Source organism: Anas platyrhynchos, chromosome 3, assembly GCF_047663525.1.
Source record: "Anas platyrhynchos isolate ZD024472 breed Pekin duck chromosome 3, IASCAAS_PekinDuck_T2T, whole genome shotgun sequence".
Classification (NCBI taxonomy): domain Eukaryota; kingdom Metazoa; phylum Chordata; class Aves; order Anseriformes; family Anatidae; genus Anas; species Anas platyrhynchos.
In genome coordinates, this window is record NC_092589.1 from 73,183,261 (window position 1) to 73,206,381 (window position 23,121).

The 23,121-nt window shown below is 40.8% G+C and overlaps 1 protein-coding gene across 3 annotated transcripts in view; it reads right to left on the reverse strand.

Moving 5' to 3' along the window:
* The window catches only part of CCDC162P (coiled-coil domain containing 162), an 89,056-nt gene that overhangs the window by 26,647 nt on the left and 39,288 nt on the right, over window positions 1–23,121 (reverse strand). For all 3 annotated transcript variants that reach the window (XM_038175810.2, XM_072036112.1, XM_072036114.1), the window contains exons 21-30: window positions 21,576–21,731; window positions 20,204–20,294; window positions 18,531–18,668; window positions 15,465–15,616; window positions 14,409–14,520; window positions 13,166–13,215; window positions 11,327–11,503; window positions 6,104–6,221; window positions 4,732–4,894; window positions 2,015–2,153 (exon numbers count right to left, since the gene is read on the reverse strand). In XM_038175810.2, the coding sequence (XP_038031738.2) occupies window positions 2,015–2,153; window positions 4,732–4,894; window positions 6,104–6,221; window positions 11,327–11,503; window positions 13,166–13,215; window positions 14,409–14,520; window positions 15,465–15,616; window positions 18,531–18,668; window positions 20,204–20,294; window positions 21,576–21,731 (1,296 nt within the window). The remainder of the gene's footprint in view (window positions 1–2,014; window positions 2,154–4,731; window positions 4,895–6,103; window positions 6,222–11,326; window positions 11,504–13,165; window positions 13,216–14,408; window positions 14,521–15,464; window positions 15,617–18,530; window positions 18,669–20,203; window positions 20,295–21,575; window positions 21,732–23,121) is intronic.

A 23,121-nucleotide genomic window follows, 5' to 3' on the forward strand; every position in this document is an offset into this window, starting at 1 on the left:
TTCAACTAAATTATTTACAAATGTGACCGTCTCCTCCCATGTCCAGTAGCTGATTACACTCCTTAGGAGTCTCCATTGAGACTAGTAAAGCTTTCAGGGAATCCAGACAAGCTGGATCAACCTCTTACTCATGTCTGTTAACACTTTCAGAGAACCCCAATGCCTGTAAAGTGTGAATGCACTTCCCAGAAGGAGTCCTGACTCCTCCCAAATATATCACATTTGTCCATTCATCTGCTTTATTGCAGTTTCTGTTAATTTGAACCTAAACCTAATTACTATTGGGTTTATCAGCCTGTGATTAGCCAAATCACTCTCGCAATCCTTTTTAGAAACTGACAACACACCAATCACCTTCAGTCTCCAGGTATCAAAGCAGTTCTGTGCAAGAAACTACACACTACAGTTAGTATTTTGCCTTTTCTTTCCCTCTCCCTCCCCCCTCTTTTTTTTTCATAAATCCTCAAGTTCTTTCATAATTCTTGAACATTATCTGCTCTTGGTAACTTGCTGATCTTTGTTTCAGTTCATTTGTCCCGTAACTTCTTGTGGCAACTCTTGTACTTGCACCAGATCCTCTTGATGCATCCCCCATAAAAAAAGGTTTTTGTGTGGGAACCTCTGCTATATGGAATGCAGACATTTTTAATTTTTTTTTTAAATGTGTGCTTTTGCCCTATCTCCACTGAACCCTACTGACTAGCAGTATACATTTGAATGCATTTGACTGCTTCTGATATATTTGACATAAGAATCATTATTTATCTTGATGCCTTCAGCAAAATTGTTCCTAAAAATCATTCCTGGGATGTCTTGAATCAGCCCATTGCAGTTTATACTCCCTTCTATTTTCTTCTTTGGAATGAAACTTCAGCTTTTTAAAGGATGTCGTCTAGCTTTAACGATCTGTTTCATCTTGCTGTTTAGCAATACGAGCATCCTCTTACCCTTTCTTAAGTCTTTGTTCACATGTGGTATACATTTCTTGAGTGCCTCCAGTATGTCTCCAAAGAGTCTCCATGCCATCTGCAAGGATTTAACTCCCTTAGCTAACCCTTTTAGTTTTCTTTTCCTTTTTTTTTTTTCTTCCTGCATTTAAGTATTCTCTTTTTTATGTAGTTTCCCAGCAATGGTGATACTTATTTGGCTTTAACTTTTCCTTTAAGGATGCTTTGCAGTCATACTGTGCTTGCATAATCTGAACTACATCCTGCATGCTACTCAGGACCAAGTCCAGGAGTTTTTTTTGTTCTGTTGGACTCCCTAACCCAGCTGCTCCATTAGATGGTCTTTGATTACACCTACAAATCCAGCCTTATGTCATGCCATCAATGGATTTTACTGAGGGAAAGAGAGCTGAAATTTCCTTTACTTTTGCACATCCTGCCCTTGTTTCAGTTCTGCCAAGGATTTCTCTTGAGTACATTCAAACCATTCTGTGATCACTACTGACAGACAACATATGGTAAGAGAAAGGGGAGAAAAGGGAGACAGTTACTTTTTAGGAAGTCCTGAAAAGTATATCTCATTTTGGTTTCTGCAATGGGGGAATTAACATTTTACAGGAGGGTAAACCTAGATCTCAGTATCCTGGAAGTCCTCTACATGCTATTAAGCATTCTCTGACACAGGAAAATATAAAACGTAGATCCTGTAATAGAATAAAAAGATAATTCTTAACTCTGCCTCACAGATCCACCTCCCTCCTCATCCTCCCTGATTTGGTAAACTATGAATCACAACATAAAGGGGCTAGAATGTTCAGATAATAGGACAGCTATACTCAGGCATCGTGTGTTAATATTCTTCAATGAAGCATGTAAGAACTCTTATCAATTTTGGTGAAAAGAAAATCAACAGGAGGTATATTTCTACACTTACAAGGGACATTTCATGAGCAGATACCATGGAAAAAAGTTAAATTAATCTTTCCTACATCTTTTTTCTTGTGAACATAAAAAGCCTCTTTAATAAAAAGGTGCCCCTCTTATCCCTGAGAGGCTGTAATTCCTACCGTAGTCGATGTCGGATTGCTGCATCGAACTGTAGAAACATCACTTCTCTGTAAGCAGCTAGCAGCTGGGCTACTTCACTGGGATCTAGTGGATTCTGAAGGCTGTCAATCATTTTCTGTATCTCTCGAAGTTCACTCCCTAGAATCCCAAGAACAGTAAGTTTACCAGATAAGGTGTCAGGAAAGGCACATAAAAATATCTCAGTTCTGTAAACGCTTGTTCCCTCCACGTTTTTTCTACCTCGTGACTTCCTGTAGTTCTCCTCTTTACCCTGTCAAGCAGAAAAAGAATGCACTTCCATCCTCCTCAACACTACAAAAACATTCTTTAAGGAAAGAGATTATGCTGGGTGGAGAATTACAAGGAGGTTGTAAGAGAGGACAAGGCACAGGAATGAAAAGTTACAAGCATCTTTAATAGTTCTGTTATTATCCTTACCAATTAAAAAGTCAATTGTTACAGAATGCCAACAAGGCCAGTGCTATATTCCATTTTACTGGTTATCGTATCAAGATGAAATTTGTCAAATAGGAGCAGAATCACATCCTAAGATGGCATTTTACATACTCCAAAGACCCAGACTACTTATGACCAGATAGATGATGACAGGGACAGCTTCTCCAACTATTTTCAATAAAATACTTTTAGGGTTCAATTCTGTAAGCTAGCGAAGGTTTTTCTGCTAAGGCTCTGAAGCTTTTGATTCTCTTTAAGCCCATCAAAAAAAAGCCTTCCCAAAGCAACAGACCTCTCTAAGACTTTTTTTTTTTTTTTTTTACAGGAGCACCTGATCTTACTTGGTGCTTGCACTGCTTGCACAAAATGTGTGCATGGAGCTGGACTTCCTCCCAAGGTACATCCGCTACAAAAGTGATTTAACTTTGAAGCACCTATTACAGAAACCCGATGTTCCTTCTGTCAGGCTACACAGGCTGTCATTGTTTAAGAAAGTTATATATTCTGATTTCGGGGAAAGTATTCCTGAACAAGAGCAACAAGAAAGATCTCTTGGTCAGGAGCAACACAGTTAAATTGTCTGTACAAAATGCTCTATGGAGACAGCAGAGTAGCGAGGACTACTCCATTGTACACAATTTATGTTTTTGCAGTGTGGTAGCTAGGCACGCATTAGATGTGTCTGAAATTCAAGCAGCACCTTGCATAAAATATTCCTCCTACATTTGGTTATGTGGTTTCTCACTGAGCACTGAGCTCAGCCCTTTTGATTGTTTCAAAGCTCATTAAACATGCTAATTTACGTCAGTTTTCTCAGCCATTTGGAAATGAAGTTACTAACACACACCTAACGGTACAATGAGCACACACCACAGAACAGGGAGTGCTTTTTGTTGGAGAAAATAAGCCTACTTCAAAATCAAACATTCACAAGCACAATTTTAAAATAAGAGCTATAACAAGTATTTATGATTCACTGAGTCCTTTCTTCCCTTCCAAAAAGAAAATTCAAGAAGATGTATTCAGAACTGGTAATAAAAATCTTGCTCACATAAAAAGAAAAAATACATAAGGCATCACATGACAAATTCGGACACATTGAAAGACAAAGCTAGCAATTTTTCTCAATTCTTGAGCAGTTTTGTATTTTTACCCAATGGACGTAATCAATTTTTCATTTTTTAAGAGATGCCAGGGTAGGAGGGAAGCAGTTGATGTTTTTACTCCTGAGTTGTGCCTGAGTGGTGCCAAATCTATAAACACGGGCATTTCTAGGTGGCATGAAAACAGTCCAGCCCTGCAGCACACACACACACATGCACAGAGAAGGGATTAAATATAACACGCCATGTTTTGAAACTCTGGCTCACTACACAGCAGAAATAATGCAGTGGCTGAAAAAAAACATGCGCTAAAAACACTTCAGTGCTTGGGACAAGGTTGTCTTCTGTAACTTTAGTTGCCTATTTATCAGTTATGAAGTTAAATTGGGCTTCTGCAACGTTAAGTAGAGGAATACAGGCAGCTCCAGAGAGGGTTTCATCCCACCCACTATAAACACATTTTAGCTTGGGATGAGCAGCTCCCACGAAGGTGTCCAGCAAGGACAACAGTGCCCAGCAAGGGTGTCAGTGACAGCAGAGGTATTCAGCTAGTGGTTAGACACCAGCAGTTATGTACCTAACCACAAAAGTAAAGCTACGTAAATCCCACCCCTGAACTACAGGTTAGCATGAACAACAGGTCAAAGCTATTAGGAGAGCTGGTACTGTTTCTACACAAATACATGTTCACGCAGGACAACACATGCCACATCTGTTTTAGCCTTTGGATAGAGAACCAAGTGACAGATTTACTAAAGGAAGCAAAGCCTGCTTTTTTTAATCTGCTGGTAAAGACGAAATCCCCACAGGCTGACCAGATGGCTTAACAGAAACTTGCGAGAGGCGGAAGAGCAATTTTTGGACCATGTTTTCTGTTTCCTGCTGGAGCAGAAGTCCTGAACCCAGTAGGTGAGCTGCTTTTCTCTGAGATTGCTTCAGACCTGTGTACAACCTTGAAAAATGACAGTCCTACACCAGGAAAATGGAGCAGAAAAGGCAAAAAAAAAGATAGAATGGAATTTTGTTTTGATTTCAGTCTTCAGTTAACATCGATTTCATCTTCAAACTCGCTTTGTCCCTTTCTCACCCTCAGCATTTCACACTCATTTTCAGGACTCAGAGAAATCTATCTTGAACACGCAGTATCTGTAACTTACCAATCCTTTCAGTTCCTCCCCAGTCTGGGGTCAGAGGCTCTGGGTTTAAGGCAGAGAAAGGGCTTGGTGAATTTCCTAATTGAGCAAAAGCCAGGAGATATGAAACCACATCATGAAATGCACCGACAATTTCTAGGCTTAGGTGGAGAGCTCTGAGAGCAGCCTGCAGGCAGGACAAATGCACAAAGAAAACCACTCAGATGATTGGCCTTCAGAAAATACACCAGAGTAGGAAATTTTTTTGAACAAATATGACATAGCAAATATGACTGTGTCCATAATGGTGGACACACCAAAAGAAGACGACTGGATCTTCACTGAAGAATTAATCTTAACATCCCATCTACTTTCCCACTGAGGAAGGAATGGGAGCACTAACAGATGCTGCTACTCATTAACAGGACGCATGCTGGTCCTGTGGCCACAACTGCTCCAGCACAAAGTCAGACCTTCCTGTGAGGGGCCCCAGGGCAGGGAGGGTTGTAATTGCAGCCCTAGTTCCTGCTGGAAGCCCTGCTTGGCCTCCCAACCCCAAAGACCAACTCTGAGTGCCAGATTTCATTCAGGCTGAAGATAGCACTCACAGCCGTCACCATACCATCTGGTGTTGCAGCTTCTGGTTTAGAAACTGCTACCCCAGTGCCTCCCAGCCATCATTTTCACTGTTTATCTCAGTCTAAACAGATGGACGCTGTTTTCCTTTGCTAGAGGCAGATAAACTAGTGTGAGGAATATAAGGAAGAGACAAAACTGAGTGTCCAAATTAGGGATAAGAAGATGGTGAAGGGTCTAAAGGAGAAGACGTGTGAGGAGCAGCTGAGGTGCCTTGGTTTGCTCAGTCCAGAGCAGAGCAGGCTGAGGGGAGGCCTCATGGCGGCCTGCAGCTCCCTCACGAGGGGAGCGGAGGGGCAGGCGCTGAGCTCTGCTCTCTGGGGACAGTGACAGGACCCGAGGGAACGGCATGGAGCTGGGACAGGGGAGGGTCAGGCTGGGGGTTAGGGAAAGGGTCTGCACCCAGAGGTGGTCGGGCACTGGGACAGGCTGCCCAGGGCAGTGGGCACAGCACCGAGCCCACCGGAGTTCAAGAAGCATTTGGACAACACTCTCAGACACATGGTCTGTTTTTTGGGAGGTCCTGTGTGGAGCCAGGAGTTGGACTCGATGATCCTTGTGGGTCCCTTCCAACTCAGGTTATTTTATAATTCTATGACTCTTCATCAGCTGTCTTAATCAGTGGCACACCCTAGCTGTACCCAGATTAAAAACACTGATGTACGTTTCCTTATCTCCAATAACAAGCAAAATTATTATGTGTGTGTAAAGATGTCTATAGCCTAGAACAAAACCTCTTTTAGCATTAGCAAATACTGACCTTCTCTGGAAGCATCTTGAACATAATCAGCACTTCAGCAGGGTGAGGGATGAACCACAGGTTAAGGAAGGTGAGTCCATCTGGAGACAGCAAATGGTGTGGTCGAGGATGGAAGGATCTGAGTGATTGCAAGAAGTGAGAGATGTTTAACATTCTGAGACTTGTTTCTGCCTGTCACTTCCCTGAAAATTTTTTTTTTTTCTTTTTGATAAAGCTGCTACTTGGATATTGGAATTGCCTCCAATATTTGGAGCAAGTGTGCTTTAGACCTAACATTATTTAGCACTGATATGTAAAATACAAGGCAAAATTTGACCTTAAAAACCTGCTGAGTTTGACAGAAATTTTCGTTTTATTTGATTTTCAACCAAGCCCTAAGACAGTTTAGTTGACAAGTTTTACAGCAGCACCTTTGAGTTGAGCTCAGCCACAGAATAGAATAGAATAGAATAGAATAGAATAGAATAGAATAGAATAGAATAGAATAGAATAGAATAGAATAGAATAGAATAGAATAGAATAGAATAGAATAGAATAGAATAGAATAGAATAGAATAGAATAGAATAGAATAGAATAGAATAGAACAGAACAGAACAGAACAGTTGAAACAGTTCAGAGATGACCTAGTCCAACTGCCTGCCATCGCAGAAGCACCTTGGGACAGAGGTATGCACCTGCATCCACTGCTGTATAAACGCCCTGAGACGACATCTTCTGAATACTGGCATGCAGGTGCTACAGAGCTGCTGAGTTTTCTATCCCAAGTGGTAGCTGAGTGGGAGGTGAGAGAATCTAGCATCTCTTCAATATGTCTAATGACATTGTTGGCCCTAGCAATATCAAAACAGTACTAGTTACTAAAAACTAACAGGCAAAGGACCAGACATGGAGAGATGCTCCTCGACATGCTCTGGAAAGTCTATCATCCAAGATGATCCACTCCTCACAAATCCCAGGAGACTCAAAGGCATTCAGCACTGGTGAGAAGCAGGCACGAGTTTTGAAGAAATGTCCCCTTGCTCCTTAATGCAAGAAGCAAATAAGAAGGGTGGAGCTGTTTTGCATCATCTGCCAATTTTGTCCACCTCGAAGATAACAGGTCCATCAATGCCGTGCCCCCTTCCACCATGTCAGAGAGAAGTTAGTCCCCAGATAGTGACCAATGCATCTGCTTATATAAAGCTGGGACATGAGCTTCTCTGCTTAGGGCACACAGTCTCTTCCCCAGGAGTGTGTTTTTCTGTACGGAATGGGAGACAGGCAAGGCAAAGCAGCAGGCAGGCATTACAAATCTAAATAACTATTTTAAAATATGATGTGCAATTACTAGTAGGCAGCCAACCTTTCTCTCTCTCTCTCTCTTTTTTTTTTTTTTCCCAGAAGATATTAAAATGCATTTATGACATGAATAATTCATTTTCCTGTTTTTATATACAATATGTCATTTCTCATCTTCACATACATGAAGTACAATATGCAGCTAGTACATTCTGAGATGAGATATAAATTCAATCAGGAGATTAAGCTCATCTCCTTCTGAAGTAAGTTTTTCAGGGTTTTTAGGGTTTTTAACTTTTTTTCTTTTCCTTTGTCTGGACAGAGCAAGGCTGAATGCAAAAAATAGACCTTTGGTTTGGGTGGGATGGAGTAACGAAAGGTTAAATGCTCTGTGTTGTAAGCACGGAAGTTATATTTGGGCAGGGTTTGTTTAACCAGCTGTCCCTTCCTAACTTTTGCAGAAGAATGATAAGCACAAATTGTGCCTAAGGAAACTGCACAAGTGACGCTTTTCGGGGTGAGATTAGCATTTGTGCTGTAACTCTCTGTTTCCTCTGCTTGACATCACAGCCCATAAATGACACCGGCACAGAGAGAGCAAACACAGCGCCCAGAGCATCTTCCAGAGGCTGAAGCATGAGCTCTGCCCAGATACTCTGTGTCTTTACAGGCTTGTGGGAACACGGGCAGCACACCGACAACACTGCCCCATGGTTGCAAAGCAGTCCAGCAGAGTGTCACCCTGGCACCTACCTTCTCCAGAAACAAAACAGGGACACTGCATTGCATCCATGTGAGCCCAGGTGCTACTTATCCCAGAAAAACATGAATGATTTGTGGTGCCATCTCCCAAAAAAACAGCTAAATGATGGTTTAATCCTGGACAAAGCAGATTTTCTACATTATGGGGAAAAAAAATAAACTAAACAACAAAAACAAAAGGTGTGCTATATTTGGTCACACAGATACTAGGGCATTTTAAAAGTGTATAGCTAAGAGCTATGACCCAGATTTTAATGCCAAATCTGGGAACAAAGAAACAGGCGGGGGGAAGGGAAGGACAGGATGGTCCTGTCCTACACAAAAACCGCAGCCCTACATTTCCCTCTTTCTTCTTTCTAACATTTACTTTCAAGACAGCAGTTGCTGAGGGAATCTTTCATTACCTTCTACATGATAAGACTTGTCTCCTACCTGAGTATTCCTGCTTTTTTTCTCAGAAGTAGTGTTCATGCTTAGGTACGCTACCAAGGGTGGGCACAGGGCAGGTGTCCACTGCCCCCCCTTTTGTCTCACCACAGCTGGGCTCTGCAACAGGAGATGGCAAAATTGGGAGGGAGAGGGGCTTCACACTATACACCTGGCCAAATGCAAGTATATATGATATGAGCACCTCCCTGAGGCTCTCTTAAGTTGTTGTAGAGAGCAAGAGGCACATCTAGGACACAATTCATGTCATCCTAAAGCAGGGATCTGAAACAGGTCAGATGAGCCATCCCTTTAAAGCACTGATCGATAATCAGGGGACCCTCATCAGATACAGGCATCTCCAATTAGGTGGGCTATTCTGGAACATTTTCATTGATGTTAATGAACTTCAGGCTTTCAGAAAGACATATATATGTGCAAAAAGCTTTTTATTATAACTATTCCCATTCCTTCTGCTCTTCCCCCAGAACCTCTCTCTCCCTTTGCTCTTTATTCCATGTTATTTTTTTCCTTTTTTTTTTTCTCCTCTCTTCACTCCACACCAATCTTTCTCCACCACCACACCTAGCCACCTTCCCTCTCCACCACATCCATGTTTCTTTCACCCATCCGCTGGTCCTTCTCAGCAGGAGGGATGGGCAACACAAGCCCTGCTCCAAGTGCCTGGCAGCCACAAAGGCAGGCAACGAGATTAGTTCAGAAGATAAGAAAGCAATTGAATTAATGTCTTGCTATAACCTTCTAAATGCAGGCAAGATGGAAGCTAAATTTGTGCTTTCATCATAACTAATTGACAGTTCCTGTCTACAAGGTGTTTCTTAGCTCCTGTTAAACAGCAACAGAAAATGAAACATTAACTGGTAATGACTGATAAGGCAGGGATGAAAAAAGCACAGAGGGGCTGAGAGGGCAGGAGACATTTTTAATTAAAGCCTTTCCTACAGCTTTCTGCAGCTCTCCAAGGTGACTTTATAGCATCAATGCCCAGTTGTGTGCCAACCAGGGCAGGGGTAGGTCTGAGTAGGTTAAAGGGTGGATTGCAGCTGCTTTCTAGGTACTTCCACTTTAACTACCTCTACCAAGTAAGCTTTTATATTTTCCTTGTGTTGTAAGTTAAAATGCTTATATTAACATTTTTGAAGAATTGTAGTGGTATAATCCTTTGAAGTATTCCAAGGCATTGAAACATTTCCTTGCTGTTGAAAACTTACCAGACCAAGAGGCACAAACAACTATCTAGTTAGGGTGCACAAAGCTAGCACTTGATGATCTGTATGTTGAATATCCCACCAGAGTGGGATATTCACACACTCCTGAAACCCACCATGGCTTTCTTCTTTGCTAGATGTTCCAAGAGCAGCAGGTATTGCATAGCACAAGCTGCAGATATATAGGTTCTGCAGTCAAACTCAGCTCCTCTGAGCAAGTAACTCATGTCTGATTAATCCTTGCTAATAAAACATTAGCAAACAAAACAGCTGCTAGGGCCAAGAGTGGTTACTTGTCATAACTCCCCAATGAGTTTAACAAAGAAAGTGGAAACTGTGATCACAAACCCCCTGACTGAAAGCACCAGGGGTTGGGGGTAGCCTGAGCTTGAAACTAAGTCTATTAAAACAGTTTATGTTGCTATGTTCAGAGAAGGCTCTTTCTAAAGGTAAGACTAAAGGTGTTACAAATGGCCTGTGAACTACTTTTTATGATTGTATGCAAAACACTGTTGAGTTCAAAAGCTTCTGAGGGCATCTGAGATAGAAGTACAAAAAGCAATGCCTTAGACAACACCCAGTGAAGGCAGGTTGATAAAGGAAGAAAATGGCCTGCACCTCGGGCTTGTGATGGGGCTGGTCCCTGGCAACTAGAAACCAGGACCAGTATACATCCACAAACTACAGCTGACATGGAGTTGAACAACAGGGAGGGGTTAACAGTCTCCTTGTCAAGTATCTGTTGAACTATATATTTTATGACTTGTTTGGCTTGTAATCACATTCCCAAGCTTTGTTATCAGGACTAACTTCTTGCTTAAATGTTAACAACCATTTTTTTCTGTATTTGCTGCTGAGCCTCTCAATTGCCAGGGGAAAAGATGAACAATAGTAGAACCAGTGTGCTGGGTGGCTACTTTCACATCCGAAACCATCTGCCTACTGGTGCTAACTTGGGCAGCCCAGAGACTTACAGACCGTCAGCATCAGGGCTTGCCTAAGTTTTGAGGAAGGAGATCCTTGTGACATCGCCAAACAGACCTCCCTTCTGAAAGAAGCAGATGATTTAGGGTCATCCACTGGTCTGTCGTGTGCTCTTCCTCTCCCTAACTTCTGACAAGCCTCATGTCTATGACTGACTTGTTAACAGGTTTCAGTTCAATCCTAAATAAATAAAATGTACAGGGTATAACAACCTCACTAGATAGATTTAGTCATTGAAGCAGAGGATTTTCATCTGGAGAATGCAATCATCCACTTATTTTCCTATTACATACAGTGTTGGGACTAGAAGCAAGCACATTTCTGAGGTTTCACTTCTTTGTATGCCAGTTCTTGCAGGAGAGAGTCTGACTGTACACATTCTCCATCCATCAAAACTGACTGAAAATTGGCTGAACATACTGCTCAGGGCACCTTTAGGCTATCACTCCCCTTACAAACATGTATTAATTCACCTTTACTTAGTAATATGCACTGAATGAGGAATCTGGCCCCCAGGAACATTTTTTCAAAGATGATACAAACCTGGGATCAGCTACAAGGTTTTCCTTTAAGTCTTGCTCCTCCTTCTTTCCTTGAGAGACTCCAATTATAAAATACTTGTCTCTGATGACAGGAAAATCATCTAAGAGGCTTCTTAGGCTATTGTAGTATGCAATGAGCTGACCTCTCAGGGCATGCTGGGACACACGCTCATTCAGCCTAAAAAAGTGTAATATAAAATTATAATATATATTGTGCGGGGCATCACCTGCTCAGGTGAAAGGTTCTACTTTTGCTGAGCCCAATTTATTTCTGTACGGACATCTTTGGCATCTTCTATGGCAAAAATTACAGGCTATGATTCTTCCATACTGACACAACTAGAGGAATTAAAATCACAAAGTGGCATTTACATACCAAACGAAATTTTACATGTAATGCTTGTCATCAAACAGATGTCTTTATAATGCTTTAGAAATATCCACTAATGAATACAGCAACTGCTTTGTGGTAGTTATTGGTGCTTACAGGACGATAAGGAAGCTGAAGCACGAAGGAGTTAAGTGACACAATGAGTTAATTGCAGAACTGGGAATTAGATGGTGTGACCCTGAGTCAGATTTCGTAATCACTCAGCTGCACTGAAACTCCAACCCGTCTGCAAGCTGCAGACTGATTGGTGTGGCCTTACCTACATGCTGGATAAGCTGCACCTGGGCTGGAGGAAGTCTGCATCTGCTACATGACACAAAGCTATGCAAAGAGGAACCAAAATATCCACCTTGGTCCACATTTATCTGTGAAACCAAAAGGTAAGCTGCAGAAATTCCCAGGTTGTACGGCTACACAGTGGAATAGACATTTCTTACAAATCTAAGAATCTACCTCAATTGCAAGACATACTGAAACAGCTGCCCTTTTTGCAGCTTGTTCCAGGGCTCCTCAGACACACCTCTGCATACCTTGGCATATGAGGAAAAGACGGATGTGGATGGCCACACTCCAGTTTCTTGCCCAGTCTTTTGGCAAAGTGGAACTGGAACATATAATTCTTTAATGGCTCATAACAGGTGGTGCACTCCAATAGAAAAGTAATGTACAAACTAGTCTAGTGGTGTTTATCAAGTATGGTCCATTTCTCAGTGAAAAATAGACCAGAAATAGCCCATTTCCTCGTCCTCATAGAAACACAGAATATCCCGAGTTGGAAGGGACCCATAAGGATCATCAAATCCAACTCTTATCATTATCCTCATTGATTGGCTGGTGTGCTCGATGCTATTGTGTGCAAGATGAAAATCCCAGATACACAAAATCAGCTGTGGATAAAAACTACAAAATAGTGAAATTTGACATATGAACACAGAAATTAAAAAATAAATAAAATTAAGTCCAACTCTGTTTGAAACTCGAATTTCTCACAAGTTGTCATACAAACTAGATCTAAATTATAGGATAGTACATTACTACCAGTTCATTCTCTGATCAACTGCAGATTATTTCCACTAAAATTTCCCTTTTGTACTGATGTGTTTACTTGGTATTTCTGCATTCTACTTACTATCCTATCATCAATCCTTTCCTCTCATAAAGAAACTAAGTGGCATTTTTTCCTAGTTATCCAAGAACATGACTTGTACTGCTTGTAATGTTATCCCACTAAACCACTACGTGCTTTTCTTTTCCTCTGTTTGCAAAATAGTTTACAGGTGTATTCATAACATTCTGCATAGAAAGTTCATAAGTTCATACTGTCCACATAAAACAGATACCTTCAGAACAAGAGTTATGTTTTAAACATGTTGTGTTTGTATGGAAATGTCTATACTAGAAATGTATTAAACATAGTAGACATATAGTAATTATATCAGATATACTTACTTACGACAATATTCAGCAATAACGTCTCTTTTGAGTTCCAGAACTTCACCCTATGATGAGAAAATATTTTTGTGTAGGACTTACATGTCTTACATAGCCCCCCAAAAATGTAATTTTCTATTATTTTAATTGTATAAAATAAGATTATGCACAGCATTAGAAATGTCTCAAAAATGTAATTTCAAAACCCTAAGGATGATAAACATTGAGAAATTTCAACCAGTATGACAGATGCAGCAGTTAAGGCAGTCTTGTGAATAAATCCAGAATTATTTTATTCAAGTCTGGTTCACATAATTTTGTTCAAAAATTCTTTCACATTTCCCAAAAGAGTTTGCAACTAGCAGTTATTTTCTCACATACCCATCTAGCCTACTCGGCTGGCAAGAAGCTTATGACTACATTAAAGTAAATAACTTATGTTGACAATTTTCAAAAACAGAATAACCATTAAGAGTTAGTGTAGAAGGATTTCGGTTGTTACTACCTGGTAAGTTCTTAAAGATCACACCTAACCTGTTATGCTTTCAGTGATAGATAGGGAATCACAAACAGTTTTATTCAGGATCCATGTTTTCACCTTTATCTTGATGCTGGATAAAGAGGAAATTTGCAAAAGGTGAATAGGATGCCTATCGTGGTACTTTTACAATTTTCTATGACTCTCTAAAACAAACAAACAAAACCAAGGGGGAAAAAATGCTGAAAGGTGAAAATGAGGCATTTCTTAAACATACAAAATCTGCCATTTCCTCCTCTACAACTAAACTGAGCTTTTCACTTTTGGACTCCGCCCTTCAGTTCCATATAGCACATGTCAAAGCCACTCACCAAGGACCCTCAAGTCACCCACTAGTGCTGCTATGGAGCTGTATCACCATCTGCAGCCCTGAGTATGACCTGCGCACCCTAAGCACATCCAACCTTCCTCACCTCTTCCAAGTCTTCCACAGCTGCCATCAGGCATTGCTCTTGTGGGTGCTCAGGCAGCCTGTGACTACCTGACCACCAGCAAGAAAGTTGCTGACTTCTGAAACCCCTTCACAGATGAAGAAATTGAAGTCCATGGAGTCTCAGCATCTTTTCCCAGACCAAATGGGCAGTGTGTGATGGGGCAGGTCATGGTTCTGTGTACCAGGAGGATGTCCTAAGAGAATACCTTTGAACTCTAAGCTACCACTTTGCCTATGTGCCAAAAATCAGCAGTCCTTATCAAAGAGGCTAAGCCTCCTGATATACTTACAGGGGTTTGCATTCTGCTGCCCAGCATTTCTTTCTTTTGGATGAAAGTGTTCAGCATCATATCTCGGGGCCCCAGTTTCTCCAGCTGGATGGAAATAAAAGCTTCAGGAGGCCTAACAAGGGAAGAAAAGCATGCAAATTGAGAGGAATCCCCTTCTCAAAGGGTCAACTGATAACTGTCATCTGAACTCCTCAAATAACTTCTCTAGATTAGATGCTTCTCCAACTATATCTAGTTTGATGGTTCCTTGTATATAACAGATATCAATGCACACAATTTTGTGGATCAGCTACCAGTGCCAAGATGAGCTCTGAGGACAGTCTCCCATTCTTATTTTTAATTTCATTGCAAGTAAGATAAATGGTAAAAGAAATAGCAGCTAACTAAAAATAATGCATCTCCTTATACTGGCAGGGTACTATCAGGAAACGTAAGGCTGCCTGGGCTAAGATGAAATTGTTGAATACCCTTTTATTTGTACCTTCAAACCAAACATTCAATCAACACAGTTTTCAGTGCTCAACTTCCAGATGATCAGCATTCAATAACATTAAAAATTATATAAGCTGGGTCTTGTCAGTACCTTACTGGTACACAGTACCTCACAGGAAAGCCAGGAAATCTGGACAAGGAATGAGTATTTGGGCATAGAAGCGCAGAGGCAAACCTCTGCCCTGCAGAAGTGCCATTATATTGAATGGCTGTATTCTGTCCCAGTTACTATTTCTCATAATTTTGCAAAGTGTTCAAGTGTAAGGACACTGATGTTCAAAAAACCCTATGAGATATCTGGATTTCTGCCTTTAAATAACAGAGGATTTGACATGAATCTTGAGTCCCATTGATGGGGTATGGCTAAAGGACCACAATGCTCAGACTGAGTCACACCAAGAAGAGGGGAGCCTGGGACCACGGCCTTGCGATCAAGAGCACATCTTTACATTTTGTCACTGGGGAGGACTAGGAGAATGTAAAGCAGCATGTGCTAAGGATTCACACGTACATCAGACCAACCCCTACCCAGTGACAGGGGCTTAGCCAGTCTGTAACAAATACCTGTGAAAGGCACGGCGTAAACCTGAAGAACGCACAGAAAATGATGTGTCCGGCATGGTTGCTGGCAACAGCTGATCCTCTGCTTGGCTTCCAGATACTGAATTTCTTCCACTTGCTGAACTCCTCTGACTTGTTAGACTTACATTTCCTCCCTAAAATGTGATGAATATCAATTCTGTGCTTGCTCTCGTAAAGAATGGCAGCTCTTCCTACTAAATCAATGTAGATTTGCAATTCTGTGTGCTCTCATTTACCCTAACTTTATGATATAATAATTCACTAGGATCACTGAAAGTCACAGAAAAAAATCATTTCTCATTGAGCAAAGGCATAATGAAACTGTAGAAGCAGTGGAGTCAGAGGCAGCACCCAATTTATAAATCAGACAACATTCTCGACATTCAATCAGCTACAAATAAAATATGAATATTCCAAAATATTCGCTTTTTCAACTATGTACAAATAATTGCATATCCAGACCACTTGTCTGGAAAATGATTTTGCCTCCCTATGAACAGCCCCAATGGAACCTGGTATGATGGAAACTCAGAAAATTCTGCATATTTATGCAAAAAAAAAAATTCCTAATTTTCAAGAAGGAAGACTTTAAGAACTTAGAAAACTACCACTCCTTATTTCAAAAGTGGCACAGGCACTTTGCAGTCCAGCTTTCTTTGGTTTTCCCCATTAGTTGCCAGTGAGCTAGAAAGGACACTAATTCCCTTGCAAGTCAAGGAGAACTATTGTCTTTTGAATTGATTGGGAAAGGGAGAGACCAAAATGGAGAAAAAAAAAAAAAGCCATGTTTTAAGAGTTTATTGAGTTCCTTCTTCTAAGTACAAACCTGACTTGGTTTAGTGCCAGCCTTCATATGGGTCTGCCCAAGAACACCTCTGCTCTGCTGTAGTAGAAAATGGAACTTTTACCCAGAGAATAAGAGAATAATTCTTCCTGCTTTGGCTGAGCACAGGGAATATACAACTAGTATTATAAAAATGTGGTCTGTAACTGCCTTAGAAGTGAATGGGCAAACATGAGCAGTGCCATTTCTGACAAGAGGACATCATTCTTGAGAAATACCTCTGCCTATAAGAATGTCAGTATGGAAAAGCCTTCGTATGTTGGACACAGAAGTTATGAATATATGGAAATTTGCTGTTCTTAATGTCTTTAGACTATGAAACCAGTAGTGAACAGGCTGGCCTGAGTGAAGGCTTATTGCACTGTGAGGTTGGGCTGGTTAACTCTGTGCCTTTCATGGCACAGCCTGCAGGTCTTGGCTCTCAACCATCTAGATGAGGGAGATGTTTCACATGCACCCTAGGATATGCCAGGGGCCTTGGCCTGTTTCTGGGCATGGCCAAAGCACACATACCACCCACAGCACTGGGGGATCCCTCAGTGCAGACAGCCTGTGACATCTTGATAATAATATATCCAACCATCTCTCTTTCCTATGCAAGGAGGGTATTTTTTCCAGTTTTACTTGTTAATCTGGCATAACAGATGTATGAGCTCCTTATCATTGCCTCTGTTGGTCATATTAATTGTTCTGTGTGAGTTTGATTGCCTAGCTAATAACCATTAACTGTAAATCAGCAAAGACTGATCCAGAATGGATGAGGCAGCTGTTAAATGATTTACAGAGGAGGACAGACATCTGAAAACAAAAATTGCATCCTATGGAAAATAAGTCATTCACCATTTAGACAGGAAAAGAGCTCCAAATGCTTGGAAGATCAATCCTTTTCACCACAGGGGAGGACGATGAGCTATTGCCAGAGTAAGGCTACTCATAGTTATCAGCAGAGACACACAACGCCAGCAGTTTGTGTGGCAGTGCAGAAGAATGATTTGGGAAAGAAACCAAGGTTGGAACTGTTCATTTCCACAGTGGATTTCAATGCCACAGCATCTGGCTAGAAATTAGCCAGGAAGTCTCAGACTTGTCATAGAGAGGGAAAGGAGACCAGGGACAAACGAAACCATGGCCTCTCTGGTACTTGCAGGTCCAGTGAGCCTGGGAACCTCAACTCAGCTGCACAGTGCCAAATCACTGTCCCACTTTATGTTAGGGCAGGATAGAAGCCAGGCAGCTGTGAAACAGGTTTGTTCTGATGAAGCTTACAATCTTTGGGGTGAGCATTGGCCCTATCAGCTCTCTTACATGTAAGGAAAGGAAGTATATAGAAACTATATACTACGTTTTGCTCTAGGAATGGCAATTCATGCTCAGGAGCTTGCAAGTCACAGCAGCAGAGGATGTCTTCCCCCCCCCCCACTGCTCTGAATAACCTAAAATGAGACAACTGGGAGCCATGATGAAGCGTATTTGTCCTTTTTAAACTTAGTAAGAAACTGAAGTCACATAGGAAATATTTTAGCCTTGTTCCCTTAGCTGGTTCAAACCATCTCCAACAACTTTTGAACAGTCTGCCTAATTTTAAATACATTTGACAAAAGAACAGAGATCTCAAGGGTATAATGTTGCAAATTCAGCACACAGCTAAATTGGGGATCCCTCCTTCCCCATGGAAAAGGCAAGGAGAGTTCAATCCCTGGCCATTTTGCTTGGCTTGCTCGGCTCCCACTGGCATGAATATTTCCCATAGGAAAGAGTGTTGACCATTATTTCTGTTTTCAGAAGACAGAAGAAATTAAAGCAGCAGGAGCTGATGGTATCGCCATCCCAGAAGACTACATATTTCAAGGTCAGGTTGTGATTGCTAGCCTTCCTGCATACTACAGGCTATAAAATTTCATCAGTGCCTTTTGAATCAAATTCATCTCCAATCTCTTTCAGCCCTACCTTGAGGTATATTTTTAGCTATGCCTCATCACTTACCCAACTAATAAACTTTAAATAAATCACCGCTGTGACACTATTTATTTTTATGTCATATGCTAATACACAATCCCTGCAGTTCCTGCAGTCATCAGTGATGCTGTTCCAAGTGTTGCACAGGACCAACATCCAATCAATTACAAGCAGAATTAACAGATCCCCTCTTTGGGGTCTGACAAAACCCATTACTAGTGCAATGTGAGGAGAAAGGTGATGCTAACCTTTATGTCCAGGCTATGGGCAGGCTGGAGCAGGTAACAAAGTGAGGCTTGCTGAACAGCTGCCAAAAGAGCATTTTTCTGAATGACCTGGCAGGCAAGGATAAGTTGCATGTTCTTTATTCCAGATGGACACAAGAGCTAAGGAGAGAGAAAACAACAAAGCATTAGGCATTTTATGCATTAGCCATTTACTAGGCATTGCCTTGGCTGTTTTGAAGGTGTTTTGCATTACAGATATCACTCTTTGTCTTATACTACTTCAGCATATTAATTTAGTGAAAGAAAGGGTAAGGGAACGTTCTGCTATAGCTGTAGATGTTGTTATTGAAACATGAATAAATGTAGAGATCAAGAAAACACGTAGAGATCAAGTTCACTTGTATTTAGTGGGCTTTATTCTCAGCTCTACTCTGCAGAGCATGATGTTACCAGAGCATGCAGCAAAGTGCAAACAGGCTGGGAACGGAGTAGATACCAAAGAAAATATATTTGTTTTTCCTTGACAAATTTTTTACTACATGCCACCCTGCTGTAGAGTACAAGTCATGAGTGAGTTGATGGCAAGAAGGAGACTTTAAGAACAGCTTTAAAGAAGAAACCTCCATGGCTTGGCACTGTGCAATACTGCTTTTATACACTCATACAACAGAGGAAAGGACTTAATATGGAAAATGGCACTGAAATGACTACAGTCATTTTGGCACTGAAATGACTACAGTCATTTTCTTCCTTTACAGAACTCTCTGCACCCAGTGTTATTACTATGTGTCCTGGTTTCAGTTAGAACAGAATTAATTTTCTTCCTAGTAGCTGGTGGAATGCTGTGTTTTGGCTTAGGATGAGAAGAGTGCTGATAACACCCCGATGCTTTAATTGTTGCAGAGCAGTGCTTATACTAAGCCAAGGACATCTCAGCCTTTTGCTCTGTCCTGCCAACGGGCAGGCTGGGGGTGCAGTAAGAGCTGGGAGGGGACAGACCCAGGACAGGTGACCCAAACTAGCCAAAGGGGTATTCCATACCATCTGACGTCATGCTAAACAATATATAGGGGTGGCTAGCTGGGGGGAGGGGGCCGGACTGCTCGGGGTTAGGCTGGGCATCGGTCAGCGGGTGGTGAGCAATTGCATTGTGCATCACTTGTTTGTACATACTATTACTTTCGTATTATCACCATTGTATCATTATTATTATTATTGTTATTATTATTTTTGTTATTATTATTTTCCTGTCTTATTAAACTGTCTTTATCTCAACTCACGGGCTTCACTCTCCATTTCTCTCCCCCGTCCCAGAGAGGGAGGGGGGAGGGTGAGTGAACGGCTGCGTGGTGTTTAGCTGCCGGCCGGGTTAAACCACGACACTATGCACGCACACAGCCACATGCATGCATCGTGCTTTATTTAATGAAGTTCCTCAGACAAAATCTTGCTGACTTAACAAGTTTCATCCCAGTAAGGATATCTGAATTAGGCCACAATCTGAACAACCACATTTTCAGTGTAATTTTATAAAGCTAATTACAAAACAGTAGACTAAATCATATTATCACTCAAACAAAGTGTAGAGAAGTCTGTATTGTCTAGCAAACATATAGTTGAGGCCCTTACACACCCCAGCAAATAAATAATAATAATACACATTCTTCACTTATTCTGAAAATTTAATCATTCACCTGCATAACAGCATCTCTTGTACGAAAACTAAACTTTCCAATATGACTGTCGATTTCTTGAATGCTTAATGGTAAGCTAGATGGGATATATCTGCAACAGAAATAAAATTATCTATAAACACAATTTATAACGCAGATTGAAGCCAAACTGAGGATGAAAGGACAATTTAGTTCCTAAATTAGAGATCTTAGAATGTTGCTTGAGTTTTCAGAAATAGTTTCCTAAGAAGAATAATATCACTCATGAAGTTTTGTGTTTAAATTTACAACGATTCACTAGCTCTTCCTGGATGAGCTTGGTCCAAACCACTGAAAAATCTGCTTGTTCAGTTTGATGATGTCTTGCTGGCCTCGTATTGGCCAGCAGTATATAGCAGAATAATTGGCCTAACATGTTTTAATTTATTTCTTTTTTCACTGCCCTCCTGTCTCCTGTGCTTTGATGTTCATCACTGGCCATGATTCAACTTGCAGCTGAAATTTTCTTCCAAGTTGATTGCAACTGCTAAAATTTTTTTGGAACATCCTGATTTTTGCAGATGGCAAGAGCGTACACAAGTGAATGAGATATGAGGAACAGCACATGACTGCAAGTGGTATACACACAGGAAGGAAGAGAGCCCTATTGCCTTTGATAGCAATAGGGAATAACAAGAATGCCCTTCCTAAATGTTGTAAGAAAATTCACAGGTTTTTTCCTTTCTTCCTCCTAAAGCTTGGTCTAAAATACACACAAACCAGTGTGTGTATATACAAACGTATGTACCAATTCTTTAAAAAGTAAATCAAAGCAAATGCAAAATCTACTTGTTCCAGTCACTTTTCCCAGAGGAAGAGGGATGATGATAGATTGTATTTTCCTAGTGCAGAGATTGGATCTATTTGTAGTCACTGAGTGCAAAACAAAGATCAAAGTTGTCACTTCATAAAATGCAGTATAACTCTAGGAGAATAAGCTTTCTCCGTGCTCAGAATTATGAGTTTACCCATTACAGTTCTTGAGGTTCTGGTTTGCTACCTTCAGGTTTCATGGCAGCCATTTTCAGAATAGCATCTATCTAAGCATTGTGTAGGGCATCTCTCGCTTTAAAAGAGAATGCATTTAAAAGAGAACTGTCACTTTTCCACACAAATTCTGTGTCTCCTCACCTTCACTGTTCAATGTCTTAAATTAGAATTATTCTATCTCAGGCTGTATAGGAAAAGGAAACTAATCATGTACCATTTTACATTTTCCACGTGAATAATTTTATATATCTTAATCACTGAAGTTTTTGTGGCCTATATTTGAGCCTAAGCAGTTTGAAGACTTGGGCGCATCCAACCTAAAGAGACTGTGTCTTCAGAAACACACAAAAAAAGTTCAGTCTACCTGTCAACACAGCTGTCATCTTCCAAGAGAGAGGTAATGAATATTGGTGGGAGATGGTCTGCTTTCTCCTTGTGAACTGCAGATTCAAAGTGTGCTGGCCTCAGATACAAATGGAACTCCCCAAAACCTGTTTCCATTGCAAAAGCCTTATATAACCTAGAAACAAAAATATGTGGATGTATTTGAAAAATTAACATTCTCTCCGTTGTAAGTAATGCTCACCTAGAAATTTACATCCAGCAGGTTCATTTCAACATAACATCAGCATTCAACTTCAAATGTTTCTTGTCATCTTAAGTAGCATGGTAGATATGAAGTGAACAAGTGCTTTATCCAGATAGCTGATGTTTGCTTAGCATTTACCATTCTATTGATACAGACAGGACTTATAAACAGTAAGCTGAGAGTCTACAAAGAAGAATATAGTTTTAGACAAGGAACTGGGAGGAGAACTGACTGTAAAAGAGGAGGTTTCAATAGCCAAGCAGAGCCCAGACACAGTATTACTATGAAAACACTGACTTCATAACTTAAGAAAGTTTTATTCTAAAAGCCCCCAGTATGACAAAACCCCAACACAACCTCCCCAGTATGACAAATGATCAGGGCAGTGCATCAGCAGGCATAAACACATGGTCTAGATGTAACTATTAGCTCAGGAAATCTCTAAAGCACCAGAAGTTGGACACTGTTTATACTCCATCCCTAAGGATCCATCACTGTATTCCTTCAGATGCAAGACCACAGAAACACTGATCTGTGATCATTCTTTTCATGTAATACAAGAAGATGACCTAAATAGAAATGTGCTTTTTAATACAGACTGCAAAGGAATAAAATCATTCCTTCTTCCTCCTAGCACCTAAGACAGGTGTTTTGCCAATCAATAAATCAGGTCACTGAGAAGCTATGTTGTGAGAATGTGATAAAGACATAAATGGAGCCTAGAAGTCATAGTTCTCAGTTCTTTAAAGAACTTTAAAGTTCTTTAAAGTTGCTGCTTTAAAGGTAGCATTCCCTGCCTGCAAAGTTAGAGAAAGAAAAGGGCAGGAGACAAAATTTATGAAAGACACCATGCACATCACTCAATAATCACATGGAGCACATCCAAAATCAACTCCAAGGTCTTAAAACAGAGCCCTGTGTAATGACTGCAAATGCTGCTCTTATAGTTAACCAGTACAAACACATTAATAGCTTATACAGCACAGACGTCAACACACAGATAAGCTTAGTGGTACTGAGCAAAGAAAAAAAAAAAAAGGTAAAGCAAAAGAAAAGGTGTCTAAAAGGTGAATGTGTCAAACAAAACCAGAGAGAAGCAAAATTCAGACTAAATCTGCACTATCTAGTTTTACTGCTCTACCAAAGCACATCCTTTTTCATCAGATCATAGAAGGAACTACCACCTGAATTGAGCAGCTGAGGAACACTGAAGAACAAAGCAAGAAGGGCTATCATGAACAGTTCATACAATGTAAATGTATACTTATGAGCTTCCGCTCTAGGAATGGACAGACAAGTAATAGGAGTAATTCTTGCAGAT